General features: G+C 45.0%; 1 protein-coding gene across 2 annotated transcripts in view; it reads left to right on the plus strand.

The window, feature by feature from the left end:
- RTN1 (reticulon 1) overlaps positions 1-15,202 on the plus strand; it is a gene marked incomplete at both ends in the record, with an annotated part of 95,074 nt that extends 79,872 nt beyond the window's left edge. The window contains 7 exons of one of the 2 annotated variants that reach the window (XM_079537225.1): positions 2,122-2,182; positions 11,639-11,846; positions 12,733-12,871; positions 13,751-13,820; positions 14,182-14,228; positions 14,312-14,370; positions 15,160-15,202. In XM_079537225.1, coding sequence (XP_079393351.1) covers positions 2,122-2,182; positions 11,639-11,846; positions 12,733-12,871; positions 13,751-13,820; positions 14,182-14,228; positions 14,312-14,370; positions 15,160-15,202 — 627 coding nt within the window. Of the gene's footprint in view, positions 1-2,121; positions 2,183-11,638; positions 11,847-12,732; positions 12,872-13,750; positions 13,821-14,181; positions 14,229-14,311; positions 14,371-15,159 lie in introns of those variants that run through there. The other variant, XM_079537224.1, reaches the window with a different exon arrangement.
- Between the last annotated feature and the right edge of the window lie 2,445 nt (positions 15,203-17,647).

The following is a 17,647-nucleotide window of genomic DNA, read 5'->3' on the forward strand; positions in this document are numbered from 1 at the left end:
TTGGAAAAGGAAGCAGAAATTGAAGCAGGAAAACTGAGGATATGGTTTATTTTGGTGGCTTGGGCAAGGAGCTGGGGACCTGAATTTTGGGGTGAGGAAAATCTCTGCCAGTGAAGGAGAGATCATCGTGAGACCAGAGTGTTAAGTGTACGTGGACCTCTCTTCTGTCTGAAGGAAACTATTATTATAGCTAATGGAGAGCTGTGGGGTGCAGTGAGATTTTGTGTCTTCTCTCTGCTGTGTTGCTGATGGATCATGTGCAATAGCCCTCAGTTTCAGTGATGTGCTGTTTGAGGTCTCTTTGGCTTTTTTCAGGGACTGCAGGATTTGGGAATTTCTTATGTCTGATCTTTTCTATACACTGCTTGTAAATAGCTCATGTAACATGTTGGTGCAGAGCTGCATTCAGTGTGCAGAGCTAAAAGCAACAAGAGAGGTATTTTCTGCTTTTGCAAAGGGTCTGAATCAACCAGACCATAGTTAGAAGCCATCCCTTGCCAAGTTGCTCCTTCTTTCCTAAGGCAGGAAGTGTGCAAAATCAAGGCTTGTACATTATTGAACATTACTGTATGCAATGACAATTGAAGCCAGTTCTGCACCAATTAGTTAATTATTTCTCTGTTAGAGGACTGCAAATGCTGGATTTAAGCCGAGAGCAAGTCTCTCTGTGGATTTCAGAGGTGATTTAGAAGCACAAACAATAGCTGCTGGCCCTGTAACCCCAGCAGAGCTTCCTAGGTAAAGGTTGAGATCTGACTGTGGTGCGCCGCTCTGTAAATTCTGGCTTTCTTCTGTGAGATGAGTTACCTGAGGGAGGGCTGAGTGACCTACTACTGCCAGCTGGGGAGATCTGTTAACTCAGCCGTTAAAGGCTTGAGGTTTTGGAGCCAAAAAAGCATAGAGGTTCAAACTCATCTCCCTGTGCTGATGTGTGTGTGACCTGCTGTCTCTGTGCTTCTGTCTGTTTTCATGGTAAAAAAAAAAAAAAAAAAAAAAGAGCACTCAATATAAAATTGCTAAAGGAAAAATATTTAATAAGCAATCCTGATCTGAAAGGTTAAATACAGCTGAGAGGTCCCCATCTGGGTTCAGCTGATGTGCTGTATTGTGGGTCACTCTTCAGTCAGACGGGGTGCATTTGGGGCAAGGTTTTTATGAGCAATAAAACCTGAAACAGACTGGGTGAAGGTAAGGCATTTCATTTAGTATTTTCCGTGTACCATGAGGCCATGGCTTGCTATGACATCACTGCAGTTGGGAAACTGAAGCAGGGGCAGCTTGGTCTCTGAGGCAGGAATGTTGGGGCTGGTGTTACAGTCCAGCCATTGGTGCACTGAGTTACTGCTGGGAGCTTTTTCACAAATTATCTCATAAAGTTGCTGTCTTACATGGTGTGTCCAGCATTTTGGGCAGTGAGGGGAGGTAGTGCTTGGACCTGCACACCCCAGCAAGGGAGCAGCAGGGGTTGGTGGGAGGGGTGTGGGTGCTCTGCTGTTTTCTGCTGTTTCTAGAATAGTTTTGATGGGGGGTTGGGGGCAGAGGATTGCTTTGATGGGACCAGATCCTGCCCTTGGTTTTCCCCTGCCTGCTCTAAGACCTCACCCAGCCAGGCACAGGAAAGGGAGGCATCAGCACCTGGGGGTGGATGGGGAAGTTTGGCTTTCCCCCCAAAAAACCCCAATAAAACACCCAAATTCATTACTCTCAAGAAATTTCTGGAACACGAATAGTCACAACCGTGCAGCCACATAGAAAAACAGTGCTCCCCGCCTCCAACCGCCCCAAATTTGTTTTCTATTTCATTTGCCATCAGGTTGCTTTAACCATTTCAGCAGCTCGGAGCCGCCGAGCGCAAAAGCTTTTGATTTGAAAGGGGACCGCATCCCCTTTTGAAAGGAGCCTGCTCCCTAGGGCAACCACATCACACTGCTGATTTGCTGCAGTGGAGACTGCAGCGCGTACAATATGCCCTCCCCCCTCCGCCCGTGCTGCTTACAGCATCAGTCCGGAGCTGAGCGGGGAGACGGGCGCGATACCCCATAAACCACCCATGCTTGGGAATGCCTGAGTGCTAACGCAGCGCCTCCGACCGCAGCACCGGCCACCCCTCTGCACGCCGAGATGCAAGCCAGTGCCGACTCCACCAAGATGGACTGTCTTTGGAGCAACTGGAAATGTCAGGGTATTATGTCTGTTCGAGTGTTGCATGCTAGAAGGACTGCATGGTAAAGGCAGGATCCGTCCATTTTCGTATTGTTCACCTGCGGGCCTTTGCATGCTTTTTTATCTCCCTTCGTGCAAAGCTTTTATTTGGGGGTTACGTTAAGAAAGGGAGGAAGAACCTTTCATTGTGCTGTTTGAATGCATTTCTTCCACCTCCAGCTGCCTCGCCCTGCGAGCACCCGGGATGCAGCACCTTCATCCCACCTCCAGCCCATTCCCAAGCATCCCTTAGCAGATCACCCTCATCTCAGCATGATTTTTTCCCTCTGGGGCTGTAGAAGAGCCGGGCAATGGGGAATCCGTGCTAACCAGGGAAAGAGGGGCTGGAGGTGGTGGTAATGGTGGTAATGTGTGCTGGGTGCATCCTGCCCTGGGCACACCCATGACCAGGGCTGAGCTGAGCGTCGGCACAAAGAAAACGCAGCTCCGGTGACAGTTCTTTGCTGTAGAGTTGCTGTTTTTGTGTGCTTTATTGCATTTCTCAGCAATCCACCGAGCCATTTGGGTGAAAATATTGAGGGGGTATATGTAGGGGGACAATAGCATCTCCGTTTTGGGCTTATTTTCAGTGATATGGAGCGGGTTGGTGCCTGCGCTGGGTGGGGCTGGCACCTTCTGGGGCGCCTCGGCCGGCTCTGCAGCCATTTTTAGTTGGTTTCACCCTTCCCAGCCAGCATCCAGCCTTTGTTTTGCTAAAGGCAAAGCCTCTATGAGGCTGTGAGCTGGGCAGATCGGGAGAAAAACGTGTGGCAGTCCTGCGGGCAGGCAGAACACATTCAGTTTGAATGTGGTTTTTAATTGTTAGGTGCATGTTTACATTGAATAGAGCGTACATGGTGCTCACAGCGGGGTCCTGGGAGAGAGATTAGAGCATCATCTTGTTAAAGGGACCGGGATGCTGGCAGACAGATCTGTGAAGGGAGCTGCATGTAACAGGAGCCAGGAGACCATCCTGAAGTGCTTTTGGGGAGGGCAAGAGGAGGCGGACAGACATACAGACGCTGGTTTTCAGGGGCATTTCTGCAATCTTAATCCGGCACCTAATTGTATCCGTGGTCTGAGGGTTTTTTGCATCAGGAATCTGGGAAGTAAACAGATGCACCTGTTCAGTGCCAGCCTGCAGCAACTAGGGCTTTCCATTCCTTAACACAGGGTTTTCTATAGGATTTTTTGATTCCTTCGGCTCTTATGGGAGAGCCTCACCTAAACCTGAATCTCTTCATATGAGATTTAACTGTGAGCATCCTTGAGAGGTAGGGCTGGGGTTTTTGTTTGCTTCATTTCCTAAAAGGTGAAGGATTCTGCTGATATTCCTAAACACACTGATCTGCTGAGTCAGGTTGTTGAACCACCTGTATTTAGAGGCAGCTGAATTTTTAACCCTTTTTTAGCAGGAAAAAATATATATATTTGTTCATAAAGTTGAAAAAGGGGTGACAACAAAAGGCATGCTGCTGTTGTTTAATCAATAATTAATCATCAGTAACAACTGCAGGCTTTCTCTGTTTCTGTGCCTTCCTTTTTGAAATCAAGGGGCAGAAAATTAAATGGCACAACATGATCCATGCTGGTCTGAAACAAAAAGGATCGGAACAAAATTGACGCAGCTGAAATAAATCACTTGCCTCGGTGCCACATCATCTGCATATCTTTCTTGTTCTTGGTTGGTGCTCTCTGCTTTAGAAATGATCCTGCAGAAAACATGAAGTACAGAGCATTATTTCTGCCAGCAAAATTCTTTGATCGCTCCCAGATAAAGGGAATCTAAAATTCAGAGGAACAAAGACTAAAGACTGATTCCTCTGGTATCTATTATTCATGTACCTTCCATCTCAACCCAGAATATCAGTTTCATGAATATCTGGGATTGTATAATTTTGCCAAGTTCCTTCTCCATAGAATTATGGTTCCTCCTGAAAACTCTGGAATATGGCTGTGAATGTAACAGATGCAGTCACAGATTTCAGTAAATTCTGAGCATATTTCTACTGAAATTATGGAAATGAAATGCTGAGGTTAACCTAAGTTTTAATCAATAAAGAGTCAAGCAGCTAAATCATTGGTTTGCCCTTTGGTGTAAAATTGGTGTAAGATTTCAAAGGGAGCTGCAGGGATGCTTGGTGAAGCTTGGCTTTGCCCCAGTGAATCTACATACTGTTACTTTCCTTTGGAGGACTGCTGCTAAACACATTTAGAAATACTGCAATGAGTTTTACCAACCCATCCTGCAGGTAAAGCATGTTTGTGTCAATGGTAGATCCTGATACAGCCTTCAAGGAGAGCAAGAGAGCGCATCAACCCTGCCAGGCACGTGCTTCCTGTGAAATACTGTCGTGGGTAGGTGGTGTCGTGGGTGGGTGTGTGCAGAAAGATCTCTAGCTGGGCGTGCTGATGGCTGGTGTCCGTGCTGGGGACTCATCCCCACACTTCTCCTCACATGTTCCTCTGGGTTAGGAAGGTCTTGGCAGCTCAGCCTGTTGGGCTCCTTGGTGGTAGCACACTGCTTCCCATGCCTCTGTTTCTTCTGCGTGCCAGCTCTCAGCTGGCCATAAGAGACATGCTTGTTCATTATAAACCAGTGTGGACAAGGACTGCAGATTTCATCAAATCTGTCCAGCTGCCATAATTCCACTGGAACTGGAGTTATTGAAGAGTGGTTTCTTGACAGCTGTTCCAAGAGAACCAGCTCCCCTTCTTGCCTAATACGTCAGCTGGTTTAGTAAGGGTGCTGAGAAGCTGCATCAGCCATTCGTGCCAACATTCCCCACTTTAAGAGGGATAAAGAAGTTCAATGACAGTTTAAGGATGCGTGCTATTCACATATAATCTTATTGACAGTTCTGAAGTCTGGCTTGTTACCCCTATCACCATGAAAGCTCATTTCAGCCTATCAGTACATTCAGTGTGTTCCTGAAAATACGTGTGTGGACCAGCTGGAATCACCTTGCTTGGCTCAAATGAGCTCTCCACCAGATCTGTCCCAGATGTTGGTTTTTACATTGGACTTTGGTAGAGCTAAAATCTTGGAACAAACTCATCATCTAATGTAACCTCTTTAGCAAATATCTTCAAGAAAATAGTTTCTAACTGATGGAGAATTGACATCCCGATTTTGCAGCTCATTTCCTGTGAAATTTGAATCATCAATTTTTTTGTTTGTCAAGATGTTTTTCCACTTCCAGATTTGCTTTTATTTTTTGTTGCCACTACATAAATCCGATCAATCCTTCAGGCACATCCCTTGTTGATGGCAACAGGACTGCAAGATCAAGAGTTTAAAATCAGAGGACAAGCTGTCTTAGGCATGAGCTTCATACTGTTTGGTGGCCAGCTTTCCCAACAAACACAGTGATCTAGATGGTATCAAAAGGGAGATTTCAGTAGCTCTACCAAAATGAGGTGTAAAAGAGCATGTTTCATATCTGAATGTAAATCTCTCTCTTTTTTTTTTTTTTTTTACTTTTAAGAACAGATAAGCAATATTTTTTTATTGCCAGAACAAAGAAAATATTCCCCCACATTAAGATTAAGGTATTTCTTATTATGGAGTAATTTAATCTCCAGCAAGAGGGTGATGATGTGGCAATAGCTGAAGGCAACACGGGAGGACTTTCATCAGGTCGCTGGGAAGATTAACTGAGTTTGATGGGGCTGTTTTGGTATCAAAGGGGTAACCTCTCCATGTCATATTCTCATAACTAAAATAGATCTGGGACTTAATTTTGAAAATCTGCAGATTTTCAGATGTTTGGATAGAGTTAGGAAGGGTCTGGGTCTGTTAGTTTGGTCCAGGAGCATCTCAGAACAATCTATGGATTTCCACAGCATCCTGTGCATTCAGGGACTGCACTCAGGGACTCTGCTTGGTCCATTTGTTCTCTGCTCTCTTAAAATAAGAACAACACCACCTTCATAGAAGCTGACAAAGGCAGAGTGATGTGGTCTGACGGGCAGGGGATGTGTGGAAGGATGCTTTTTTCTACCTTTAGATCAAATATTGGTCTCAGCTCTCTCATGTAAAAATAATAACAACAAAAACAGGAGGCTGAAGGGCTGATTTCTTTATTGTCAACTCTGTTGTGCTTCTGTCTACCCAGACCCAGACTGGTGTCTTACATAAGGCTATCAGTCCTTTTTGAGCTCACATGAGGCAATCCTGAGTTTGCAGATGGAGGAAGAGGTGGGCTGGAGAGCATTCCATGTATTTTTCTTTGGACCTGTTCCTGCTCCAGGTTTCTTCTCAACAGGGTTCAGGTTGAGCATTGGAGCTGAGAGATGATAAAGAAATTAAACTGAGAACAGGAATGTCATGGACTAGGTGTGTAGAAGAGGGATAAGCGTGCAGAGATTCCTCAAGACTGGAGATGAAGGAGAAATGCCTCGTAGAACAACACAAATGCTCTGCCTTGGCTCTGCTGTTGATCACAGCAGTCTTCTGAAGACACCAGACTGCTCATTAAATGTTGTATCCATCTGTATTCTGTTTTAATCAGATCTGTTGTGGGAAGGGGAGCAAAGGCTATGGATCCTCCCCTGGAGAGAGGAAGGAAATCATGTCCCCACACCCTGTGGTTAAAACTGAGAAGTGGCATTTCTTTGAGCACAAGCAGTATTTACTTCTTTTGGAGGACTCATCTCTAGTAGTCATGTTTGTTGACAGATATTGTTGCAGCAATGCTATAAACAAGACTTCCCTTCTTAAATTGGATTTCCTAAGCCTTTCACTGCCAGTGGGTCTGGGAAATGTATTATGAAGTCTCTATTGTATTGCACTGTATACAGAATAAAAGACTTTTTCTCAGTTCTCATTAATAATAATATTACACATGGAATGAAGCTGTACAACCCATTGATTTTACCTCCTAAAGAGGCCCAATGGGACCTCCACTGTTGGGAGGGCTGCTTGATCACATCCACGGGTTTATTAGTATGCTGAAAACATATAACCTTTATCTGATCCTCAAGGTCCATGGCTCTCATCTGAAGGCTGCACACAAGGTTTTTGTGCATGCTTTTTATGCTAAATTCTGCTTGATGGATGCTCATTTTTCATATAGTTGTTGCAGTAGAGGAATAACGTGCAATATCAGGAGGGAACAGAGATCTTCAGAGAAGGGCAGGGAGAACCGGTGGAAGATGTGAATTGATCAGTGTACACAGCTGATCTTCATTAATTTTAATCTTAAAATGCTTGCTTTGAGGCATGGAATGGGAAGGTCCCATTTTTAAGTCATGCAGAAATCTGAAGGCAGGAACACATCTCAGCCACAGGTTGGTCAGAATCCCCCATTCTTTCTCTGAAATCTTCTCCCAGGAGCTTTGGGCTGCAGCTGCCCCACATCACAATGTTTCCGGCAATGACAGAAGCCACCAGAGCTCAGTTCTCATGGTTTCCACCTGGACTTGAGGAAAAGAGAATCAGGAGCATCATTTCTTGGTCCACCTCAGCCATCTTGAGCTTTCCACCCTTTTGTACTGCTCTTCCCAGCCCCGGGTCTTTCTTCTGGCTTTTGTGATGCCAAATATCCAGGAGCAGAAACATTTTCTGCTGAAAGTCATGGTGTGAGCTGAGTGAGCTTTCAGGCACTGTGCTTAGGAGCCATTTCTTGCTGTCACAAGTGTTGCATGCTGCTGCTGTTATTCATATTTGGGAGGTTACTTTTAACTTACCTTGTAAGCACTGGTATTTCCTGGCTGTTGATACTGACACGTAGTTGCTTAAATCAGAAAATATACCTTTGTACATCATTAGTCTGACAGATGGCCCCAAACAAAGAACTCGCATTCATTTAATAAGATGAAATTATACTATGAATGGCAAAGCTGAGGCACTGCTTGGCACCACTGAAAGCTTTCTCTTTCCAATTCATGCTACTTGAGTAAAATTTTACAAGTTCTGTTGAGAGTTAAAAAATACAGACAGGCAACTCTTTCAGATAAATAGCTCATCAAATGTGTATCCGCAGAAAAAACTCTTCAAAGACAGTAGCAGTGACCTGCAGCAGTCTGCAGCACTGCTTTCTTAGAGATTGCTGGCGAGTCCCCCGTAATAAACACAAAGTCTTTGGAGACTGAGAGCGTTCTGGCAAAACCCAGAGCCCTTTTATAACTCCACAACTGAGCCAGAGCTCTGCTGCGTCGTACTGGAAAGGGCACAGTGACTGAGGGAGGGACTCTGCTTGCTCCTTCCAGGAGGCTGAAGGGAGATCATGAAAAGCTGCAGCTGAACTGCTGCTGCATGTTAATGGGCATGGTCAGGACTTAGAGTTGGGGTTTTCAAAACAGAAGGCTTTGAATGAAACTGAGGCTGATTTCGGTGCCTATTCTCCAGGACTGTGTTTGCAAATTCTTGCTGAAAAACATCAAAGCTCTGAAGTTGTCATTTCAGCACGCACAAATACATGTTCCTTAGCCAGACAGACTGACCTGCTGTCCGGCTGCATGCACATCACATAGCGATGGGCTCACGTGGCACCAGCCTCCTGCTTCATGCATATTCAGTATGCATTGCTCAGAATCATGCCATTGTCGTGGGTCTGGGCAGTATCACATGTGCCCACACAGCCTACAACAAGCCCAAGTCTTGCAGGACCCTTGCCTGCACCAGGATCCTATGGTGTGATTTTGCACTAAGAATTGACCAAAGCATCTAATGGTGATGTCAGGTGTACAGCTTTAGCTCAGCTTGTGCTCACTGTGTTTCTGTGCACTGGGGATGCTTGTCTGAGCCTGGCGTGTACAAGGATCAACAGGCAGGGCAGTAAAGTCATGGGGCCAGCAGGTGCTGGAAGGAGCCATGAGGTTCATCTCCATACACCACTGCCTGCTCCCTTGGAGGCAGGAGTGATGGCTGCTGGACATGGGCACCATGCAAGGACCTCCACCCTGCTGAGATTTTCCACCTCTCAGCTGCACATGGGAGTATTTGTGTCAAGTCTAAAAGACACAGGATCCCTCCCTCCCAGGTTTCATTTGGCTGGTGAAAGAGGCCAGCTGCCTCTCATCTCCTTTCTCACGCATGCACACAGCCCCAAAACTGTGTCATTTGGCCTCTCTCCATCTCATGGCTGTGGCAAGGCTTTCCTTACCTGATACACCTTAGTAAACCTCATAGCCATCTCAGTAAGGGGCAGCTTGCAGGATATGCACACAAAAACAAATCTCTCTTCAGCCGTTCAGCATCTTCCTAGTTGAGAGGAATCAGAAAATGCAGTTTGGCAAAACAATATCTATGCAGCCACCTTCAGTCCTTCAGTCTTGCAGGAATTGAGGCAGAATATTGTAGGAAGAAAGAACTGCTGCTTTTGAGTCTTATCAGCAATCAGTATTGACCCAGGGAGCTCCACAGAAATGGGCTGCTGTGGTTTTTGCTCAGCTCTGTTTGCCTATCTACTGCCTACTTGCTAGGTAACATTTTTCACTGCTACTTGGCCTTTTTGTTCTGTGTGCAGGTGATAATCCACATACAGCACCCTTAGCCAGCTTACCTGTCCATTCAATATCAAGATATTTTGTAACATAGAATTTAAGTATCTCAAAAAGTGAGATTTACATGCATTTCCAAAAGTGTCCTCTGACCGAGACATTTTTAAGCAGAAAAAGGATGGAGCTGTGAATGGTAGTGCCTGTCCAACTGCTCACTGGTGAAAGCACACCAGTTGCTGTGCTGTGCTGCAGAATTTTGCAGTGCCTTCACTGAAAAATAGAATGAAAAGCAGTAAACACCATTAAACTTATCTTCTGGATGCCATTTTGTGAGGATGCATTGCAAGATGCACATTCCAACCCCGAGACACTGCAAGCAGCCTGTGGAATTCCAGCTGCACGGACACAGCTGTGTCTGCTGCCAACCTCCCTGATGGGAGTGCAAGCCCTGTGCTGTAAGTGCATCTTCAGAGTATCCACCAGTCCATGCCCTGGGGTTCCTGCAAGAAGGAGATGTGGCCGTACAACTGGAGAGCCTCTGCCAGGTCCCCAGTTTATATGCTCTCACCCAGCACGTGCCACTGAGCTCCCAGGTCCCTTGATGCAGTCCTTGGATCTCATCATACACACTCCCAGTCATAGGTCCAGTGCTCAGAGCTGGCACTTAGAAATATGAAAGAGTCATTATGTTGTGTATATTGACAGAGATCATAGTAGGATGGGAATGCTGCATTCAGTAATCCAACAGCAGTTTTGCACTCAAGCCCATTACTTTGAAAAGCAACGCTAATGTGTGTAATAGTAATGAGTAATGGCTCATTGACTCAAGGGAAACATGCAGTGGTGACTCACAGTGTTTTGAGATTAGATGATAAGAACGACAGTGTTGGATTAATATGGTTTCTTTTTGCATTTGTGAATTTTCTTTTGGCAGATTGGATTTTCCCAGAATTTACTCTTTGTTCAGATTATTTGACAAGTGGCATTTAAGAAATACGCTTGGCTTGTGTTGTGCTCAAGCTGTTCATGAAGACAGTGTGTAAAATTGGAGCTGCTTAGTTTAGATTGTCATGGGCCTGTGCTTTGGCTAGAAGAGTCCTCTTAGAAACAGATTCTCAGTGTAAATAAATTAAATTCACTGTTGTGGACTGAATTCAGTGATCATTTCTTAAAATTTTGATCCTATATTGTCTATTTCTGTTGGGAAGATTGCCTGCTGGAGTAAATGATATAAACTGAGTGAAAAGCACCATGCAAAATGGCTTCCTTTATAAATGTAAAAATATATTGTTGGCAGATGTTTTTTTCCCAGTGTTTTATCCTAATTCCTCCCATGTATCTAGGCAAGGAAAGAAGAAAGAAGAAAGTTGTTTTTTTTTTTTTTTAAATAGTTCTGAGATGATCAGATTTGTAGTAGCCAGAGGAATTACTCTGCGTTTTCTGGTTCCATTTGTTTTCTGCCCATGTAAGTGAATGGTTTCCTACCCATGTGATTATTAAGCAGTGGCAAAACTAGGAGTTTTGTTACTTCAGAAGTAACAAAATGATGTCAAAACTTTGAATAGCTGAATAGGATATTGGCTTATTGTGGCTAACCCCAAATTTCTCATTTGTTTATCAACAGTCAAAACTTGAAGGCGTTTTGATCCAGAAGTGGAAAAACAACATTTGGACTAGTGATTAAAAAAAAGAAAAAAATAAATAAAAATAGGAACTTCTATTAGCTTTTTTCCTTAACTTTTCTCTGCAAAATTGTGCTGAGGACAGAATCCAGCCACATAAAGTGCAAGGATTCCAGCTAGGCGATCAGTTCTCCTTTCCTCCACCTCTGAAGTCACGGAGTTGCTTTCAGCCATGGAACTTCCTGATGATGCTGGTGTGAGGAGGAGCACCTCTTCTCCCTTCATCCTCCAGTGAAAGCCCCAAGCATGGCAGTGGTCTTGAGGCCCTCCTAGCTCCTGCCATTAACGCGTTGTTCTTCTCTCCCCAGCTATCAACCTGTTGTACTGGCGCGACATCAAGCAGACAGGGATCGTGTTTGGCAGCCTCCTCTTGCTGCTCTTCTCCCTGACCCAGTTCAGCGTCGTCAGTGTTGTGGCCTACCTGGCCCTCGCCGGCCTCTCGGCCACCATTAGCTTCAGAATCTACAAATCAGTCCTACAGGCCGTGCAGAAGACTGACGAGGGCCATCCCTTCAAGTGAGTGCTTTGTGGTCATGGCTGGGGATCGGGTGTCTTGTGGAGGATCCATTCCTAGTGGAAGTCACATTTCTTCAGCTGCTGCTCTATAAAATTCTTGCTCACAACAGGGGTTTCCATTGTCCAGAGTCTTGAGAGTCATATTGGCTCAGACTCTAGAGGGATGGGTTGGGAGGAGGGGGGATAAAAATCTATGAAAGCACTTGTCCTCTGAAACGTGGACATTTTTTCCTGGGATGTTTGTTCCAGCTGATCAGGGAAGCTTCATCTTCTGCTGTGCCAGTGAGCCCATGAACCAGTTCACAGAACTGATGTGGCTTCCCAACACACCCTGAAAGATGTCAGTTGGGTTGCTGCTCCCTTGTTTTTACTTGGGACTCAAGATCTGAGCATAGCTTAGCGGGAGTTGTAGGGTAGGCAGAGGGTTGGAGGAGCAAGAAGGGGGTGAGTTTGCCTTGGGCAGCAATATGGTCCCAAGGTAACACATGGCTAGGCAGCAGCACTTGTTCCTCCAGAGGCTGCTAGCTGGAGGAGTCCCCTTCTGCAACAGTAGTGTTGCACAGAAGTTTGTGGGGAACTCTGCCAGTGAGGATTTTCACCCTACTTTGGGAGGCATAAAGAAAGAGCCCATCCAGACCAGGATCTGCGTGGGCACAGGGCAGAGCTGTAGTCAGGCAGTCGCAGTGCAGCATGCAGTTGCCCAGGCAGACAGGTGATGCAGGGCGAAGGCAGGGTGTGCTGGTGGCTGTGTGCCTGCAGGAGGGGGTTACATTGCTCCTGCTACAGAAAAGCGAGGGCTGGGGAGGAGGGGGTGATGGTTATACAGGCATGAGTGTGCACGCTGGTGAACCTGGCTGGGTTTCTAACTGCCCTGTGTTTCTGGCAGAGCCTACTTGGATATGGAAATGAATCTCTCACAGGACCAGATTCAGAAATACACAGATTGTCTCCAGCTATACGTCAACAGCACAGTCAAAGAGCTGAGGAGGCTCTTTCTCGTTCAGGACCTTGTGGATTCTTTAAAAGTAGGATTTCTTCAAATATTTTTAACCCCTCTCCAGAGGACCAATTTACATTTCAAAGTGCTGTTTCCCATGTTGACACTGTCCTTATAAAGCTGAGTTTTGTGTAGCTCCAGATATCAAAGTTGCTCTGCTATTTGATTTCCAATCTGCTTGCTTCCAGTAGCATAGTTAGGGTATCTGCACTTGTTTATCTGTAACACAGGAGTTACAAAAGATGAGGACCAGCTTAGCTCCTGCAGGTCTGGAAGCATCTCTCGTGCTGTGACCTTGCCAAAGGACAGAATGGTGTCCTTCCCTTTAATCTCTCTGGTGATCAGGTTTTCCTAACTGTGGACTTTCTTTCTGTGGAGGCTTGTCCTCTTTCCTTCCCTGCTGAGACAGATACTTATTTTCAACCTTCACCCAAGTTGATGTTCTCTAGAGCAAAGGGAAGATCATTAAGAGAGCAGACATAGGTTAGGCTTCTAAATTACTACAGGCTTTTAGAAGAACTTACCCTTCTCCCAGTTCTCAATAGTTTTCAGTCATTGAAATTATCACTGTGCTTTTAGCCACAGGCAGGGCTTTGAATGACCCCTGCCTTCATCAAAACTGGATGCAGAAATCTCCCTATGCCATGCTCCATGCGAGGTCCTAAATGAATGCAATTAAGCCCAAAACATGCATGAAAGTTCGGCTAGGAGTGTGAGAAGCAGTAAACTGCAGAAAGGAAAATGGATTTATACACCCAGAAAAAATACCTAGTTCCTGATCTGCCTTACTTAACAAGTCCCTTTACACATTAAAAAAGGCTAATGTGCCATTATATCAGCTACTTAAGTGAACTAATTTCTTCTTAGCTGACACTGGAGCTGATGTAATGATCTGTTTTTCATTTAGTTTGCAGTACTAATGTGGCTGCTGACTTACGTGGGAGCCCTCTTCAATGGCCTGACTCTTCTGATAATGGGTAAAAATCATCATTTCTTTTAAAATCTGCTTTTAATTTCAATTCCCTGGTTCTACTTAGGCAAAATAGCCTCTCCTCATTGTGCCTTCTCCATAGTTAAACCACCAATTTTTACTTTGCCTTGTTCATTATTCCTATTCCATTATCCATACTGCTAGATTCAATGTGTGTTTTACAGTTTTGCAGCTGCTATGGAAAACCCATATTTGGGAGATTTGAGCAAAGTTAATTTTTAATACAAAGATCCCTGGTGGATCAGCTGACCAAGTGGCACCATACGTTTGTTGCTGTTTGAAGTAGGTCTCTTCTCTGGAGGAATCTGATCAGCAGGAATTTAACACTGTGCTCTTTTTCTCCTCAGCTGTGGTGTCTATGTTTACTCTCCCTGTTGTATATGACAAGTATCAGGTACGTCTGTGCAGCTCTGCCGTGTCTATCTGGTTCTGCCTTGTTAATGCCTCACTGACTTTGTCTCCTCTTGGTCTTTGCAGGCACAGATTGATCAATACTTGGGACTCGTGCGGACCCACATAAACACTGTTGTGGCAAAGTGAGTTCAGTAGCACACTTGACCTTGCTGTGAGGCTGTGGTATTCTGGGGTGGCTGAGAGCTGGGTGTTCCTGGGGACAGCGTGCCCTATCAGTGATGCCCTACCCAGATGGTAGCATGCAGGAGCTTGCAGTCCTTCCCAGATGAGCATAGGCTGAGGCAGATCCTGCATCCTCCTCTCCTTCTTGCAAGGAGCGACACACAAATCTACCTTAACATGTGGATGCTGGATATTGGGAAAAAATTTTCTTTAGGGGATTAGTACAGCACTGGAGCAGGCTGTCCGGGGAGGTGCCAGCACCTCCTTCCTTGGAGGCTTCCAAGGTGCAGCAGGACAGAGCCATGGTCATCCTGACCTGGCATTGGCAATAGTCCTGCTGCAGTTGGGAGGAGGCTGACTGACAGGCTTCCAGGAGACATTTCCAGCCAGTAGTTCTGTGATTTTGAAAACACGTCGCCTTGGGCAGCACTAAAAGGCTATGCTTATTTTTTTTTTTGTTTAAGCTTCATTCCTGGCTTCCAGTACACAGAAGCCCACGGTAGGAAAACAAAGGGCAGGAGAATATCACTGAGCATGTCCTGTGGTTACATAACCATTGCCAACCAGGACATTTACAGCGTGGGGCCTGTAGGAGCGCATGGGCAGGAATCACCTCTATTTCTTGTTAGACTGTAGTCCACCCGTCGCCACAACACACTGATCACAGTTACCCCTAGCCAGGACACCAGCTGAGGATCTGCTGGAATGGAGTTACTGCCTGAACTGCAATTCTTTTTCTTTATTTCTAGGATTCAGGCTAAAATCCCAGGTGCTAAGAGAAAGGCAGAGTAAAGCAGACATCAAGAATCCATCGACTACAGTAATGAATAACGGGGGAATCTGGAGTGAAACAGCTCTGTTCTTACACTTTACTGCAAATTTATCGTTCTTTTATTTCTCAACACCATGATATTAGAAACATGAAACTCGGAAGCAGTGCTTTTCCCCTGCTGCTTCTGCACTTAGAATATTTGCAATCACTTGTGTCAAGCACTAAAGTATAGCAAAGAGAAAAGTGTACTAGATGTGGTTTTTTGTGTTGCTTATAAAGTGCATGATGGTGAGCGCCTAAATAATATTGACCTTTTTTATTTTATTTTTTTAGTGTTTTTCCTTCTTCTATTGGCATTGCTTCTATAACTTTCAATGTTACATGTGGCTAGGGGCTTTCCTGCTTAGCGCACTGATGCAATAGTTAAAATTGCTTCTACGTCACTGGGTTGCTGGTTGGATTCATCTTTATTAACTATATAGATTGTAGACTGATGTTTTAGTGTTTTCCAGCACAAATAAAATAAACAGTAATCGGTACTTATGGTAATCAGTTTTGTATAACTCCAAAAATACAAAAACAAAACCCAGTACTTTTGTCGTAAGGGATTGACAGGCTGATTTACATGTATGGCAACTGGAAAGTTCCAGCTTGTTAAATTTATTACAATTTGTATTACATTCTCTGTAGTTCCTAATGGACTTAATTATGGACTCTGAATATTTGCACTTATGTACTTGATACCGAATGCAGAAATAAATGTTACTAAATGTAAAAAGTCCTCCCTCTCGTTGCCATTGGAATTACTGTGACGTCTGCAGGCTGGACAGATACATTCCTTCTCCCTTCCCTTGTGATCCACTCGTGCTTCACTTCACAAAATGATGCGTCCCATACAACCACCTGCAGTATGTAGCCTGTCCAGCATTTCTCTAGGTCCTTAAACACTTATCTGAACTTCTTGAATTGAAATCTCTCCTTTCATTTGTTCACTAAACTCATCTCCATCTCTTGCACACAGACACAGTGACATTGGTCCTAGCTCAGGCCGCAGCGGTGGCTGGCTGCGTACAAACGTGTAACACAAATGTCTGGGAGGAGATGGCAGAAAACCGGGCCACTTATTTCTTGGGAGGGGTCTCAGCTACCATTATTTTCATTTCAGGTTTCTATTTAAATATTTTTCTTTGCTCTCATTTAAAAATACTGGAGCATTTTGAATTGTTACCTGCATAGGGGCACCAACATCTTTTCTCAAGCACAAGAGCAAACACCTCAGTGTGACACGTGTTGCTTTTGATCAAACGCAATATGTTTGTTTCAGCATGTGCAGTTTGCAGCCAGGAGTTAAAATTCAACACCTACCCCAGCTTTAGCTGCTTCTTAGGCTTTCCTACAAGTGCATTCAAATGGCCAGTGCGTGTCCTGTATTTCTCAGGAGAGTAATATTGACAGTGACCACTGCCATGGTTTTGTGATTTTTGGTTTTTGGTATTCCACATCATAACATCATGTGGGGCACTGGGAGTTCAACTGGTAATGCTCAACTTCTGGGTACCTGCCCAAAAGAGAAGAAGAATACATTCCCCAGGGCACTTTGCAGTCACAGAGAGGCGATATAACTCCTGGCAAGGTCACCTGATGAAAAGCAAACTGTGGCTTGCATTCTTTGGCCAAAGGAATGGAGAAAAAGGCATTAGCAATGTCAGTGCTGGCATACCATATGGCTGCTTTTGACTCCAGTTCATACTGGAGTTCTAACATGTCTGGCACAGCAGCACTCAGTGGGGCTGTGACTTCATTCAGGCCACCCTAGTCTACCATCAGCCTCCATTTTCTTTACACACTGGCCATATGGGGCTGGATTTCACGTGTTCCATGCTGGAGCTGCCCACAGCCACTGTCACCTTGCTGGGATCACAGCAGGACTGCGCACCGTAGCCTTGAAGATGTAAGTATGCAGGAAGCCATCATGCCTGATGCTTCTATAATCCTTGTTAGCAAACCCCTGCTGCATGGTCCTGCTGCACAGCTTGCTGTGACAGAGGCCCTGTGCACGTTGGGAGTGAAGGCTTGTGAAGCTTTCACCTGTATCTCCAGCAACTTTTAAGTTACTGCCTATGGAGATGTTCAATAGCTATAGAAGTGCTCTGCTGGTGCTTTACGTCACCTGAATACCTGTCTATGTGCCTTGAAATGAACACTCCATTGGTGGTTTCATGCAGAATGGGAATGCTCTTGCCTTTAGAATCATGGAATATCCCAAGTTGGAAGGGGACCATAGGGATGATCAAGTCCAACTCCTGGCTCCATGCAGCACCACCCCTGCTTCTCAGTGTTCAGCAGTATTTTACTCTTCCTCTAGCCTATGTATTTACCTCTGAGCTGCTGCTGATCTCTTTGTGCTTCCTCTGCTCTTTAATATTAATCTAGTTGGAGTAAGATCCTAAACACATTCGTGTCAG

Source organism: Tetrao urogallus, assembly GCF_951394365.1.
Source record: "Tetrao urogallus genome assembly, chromosome: 6".
Classification (NCBI taxonomy): Eukaryota; Metazoa; Chordata; class Aves; order Galliformes; family Phasianidae; genus Tetrao; species Tetrao urogallus.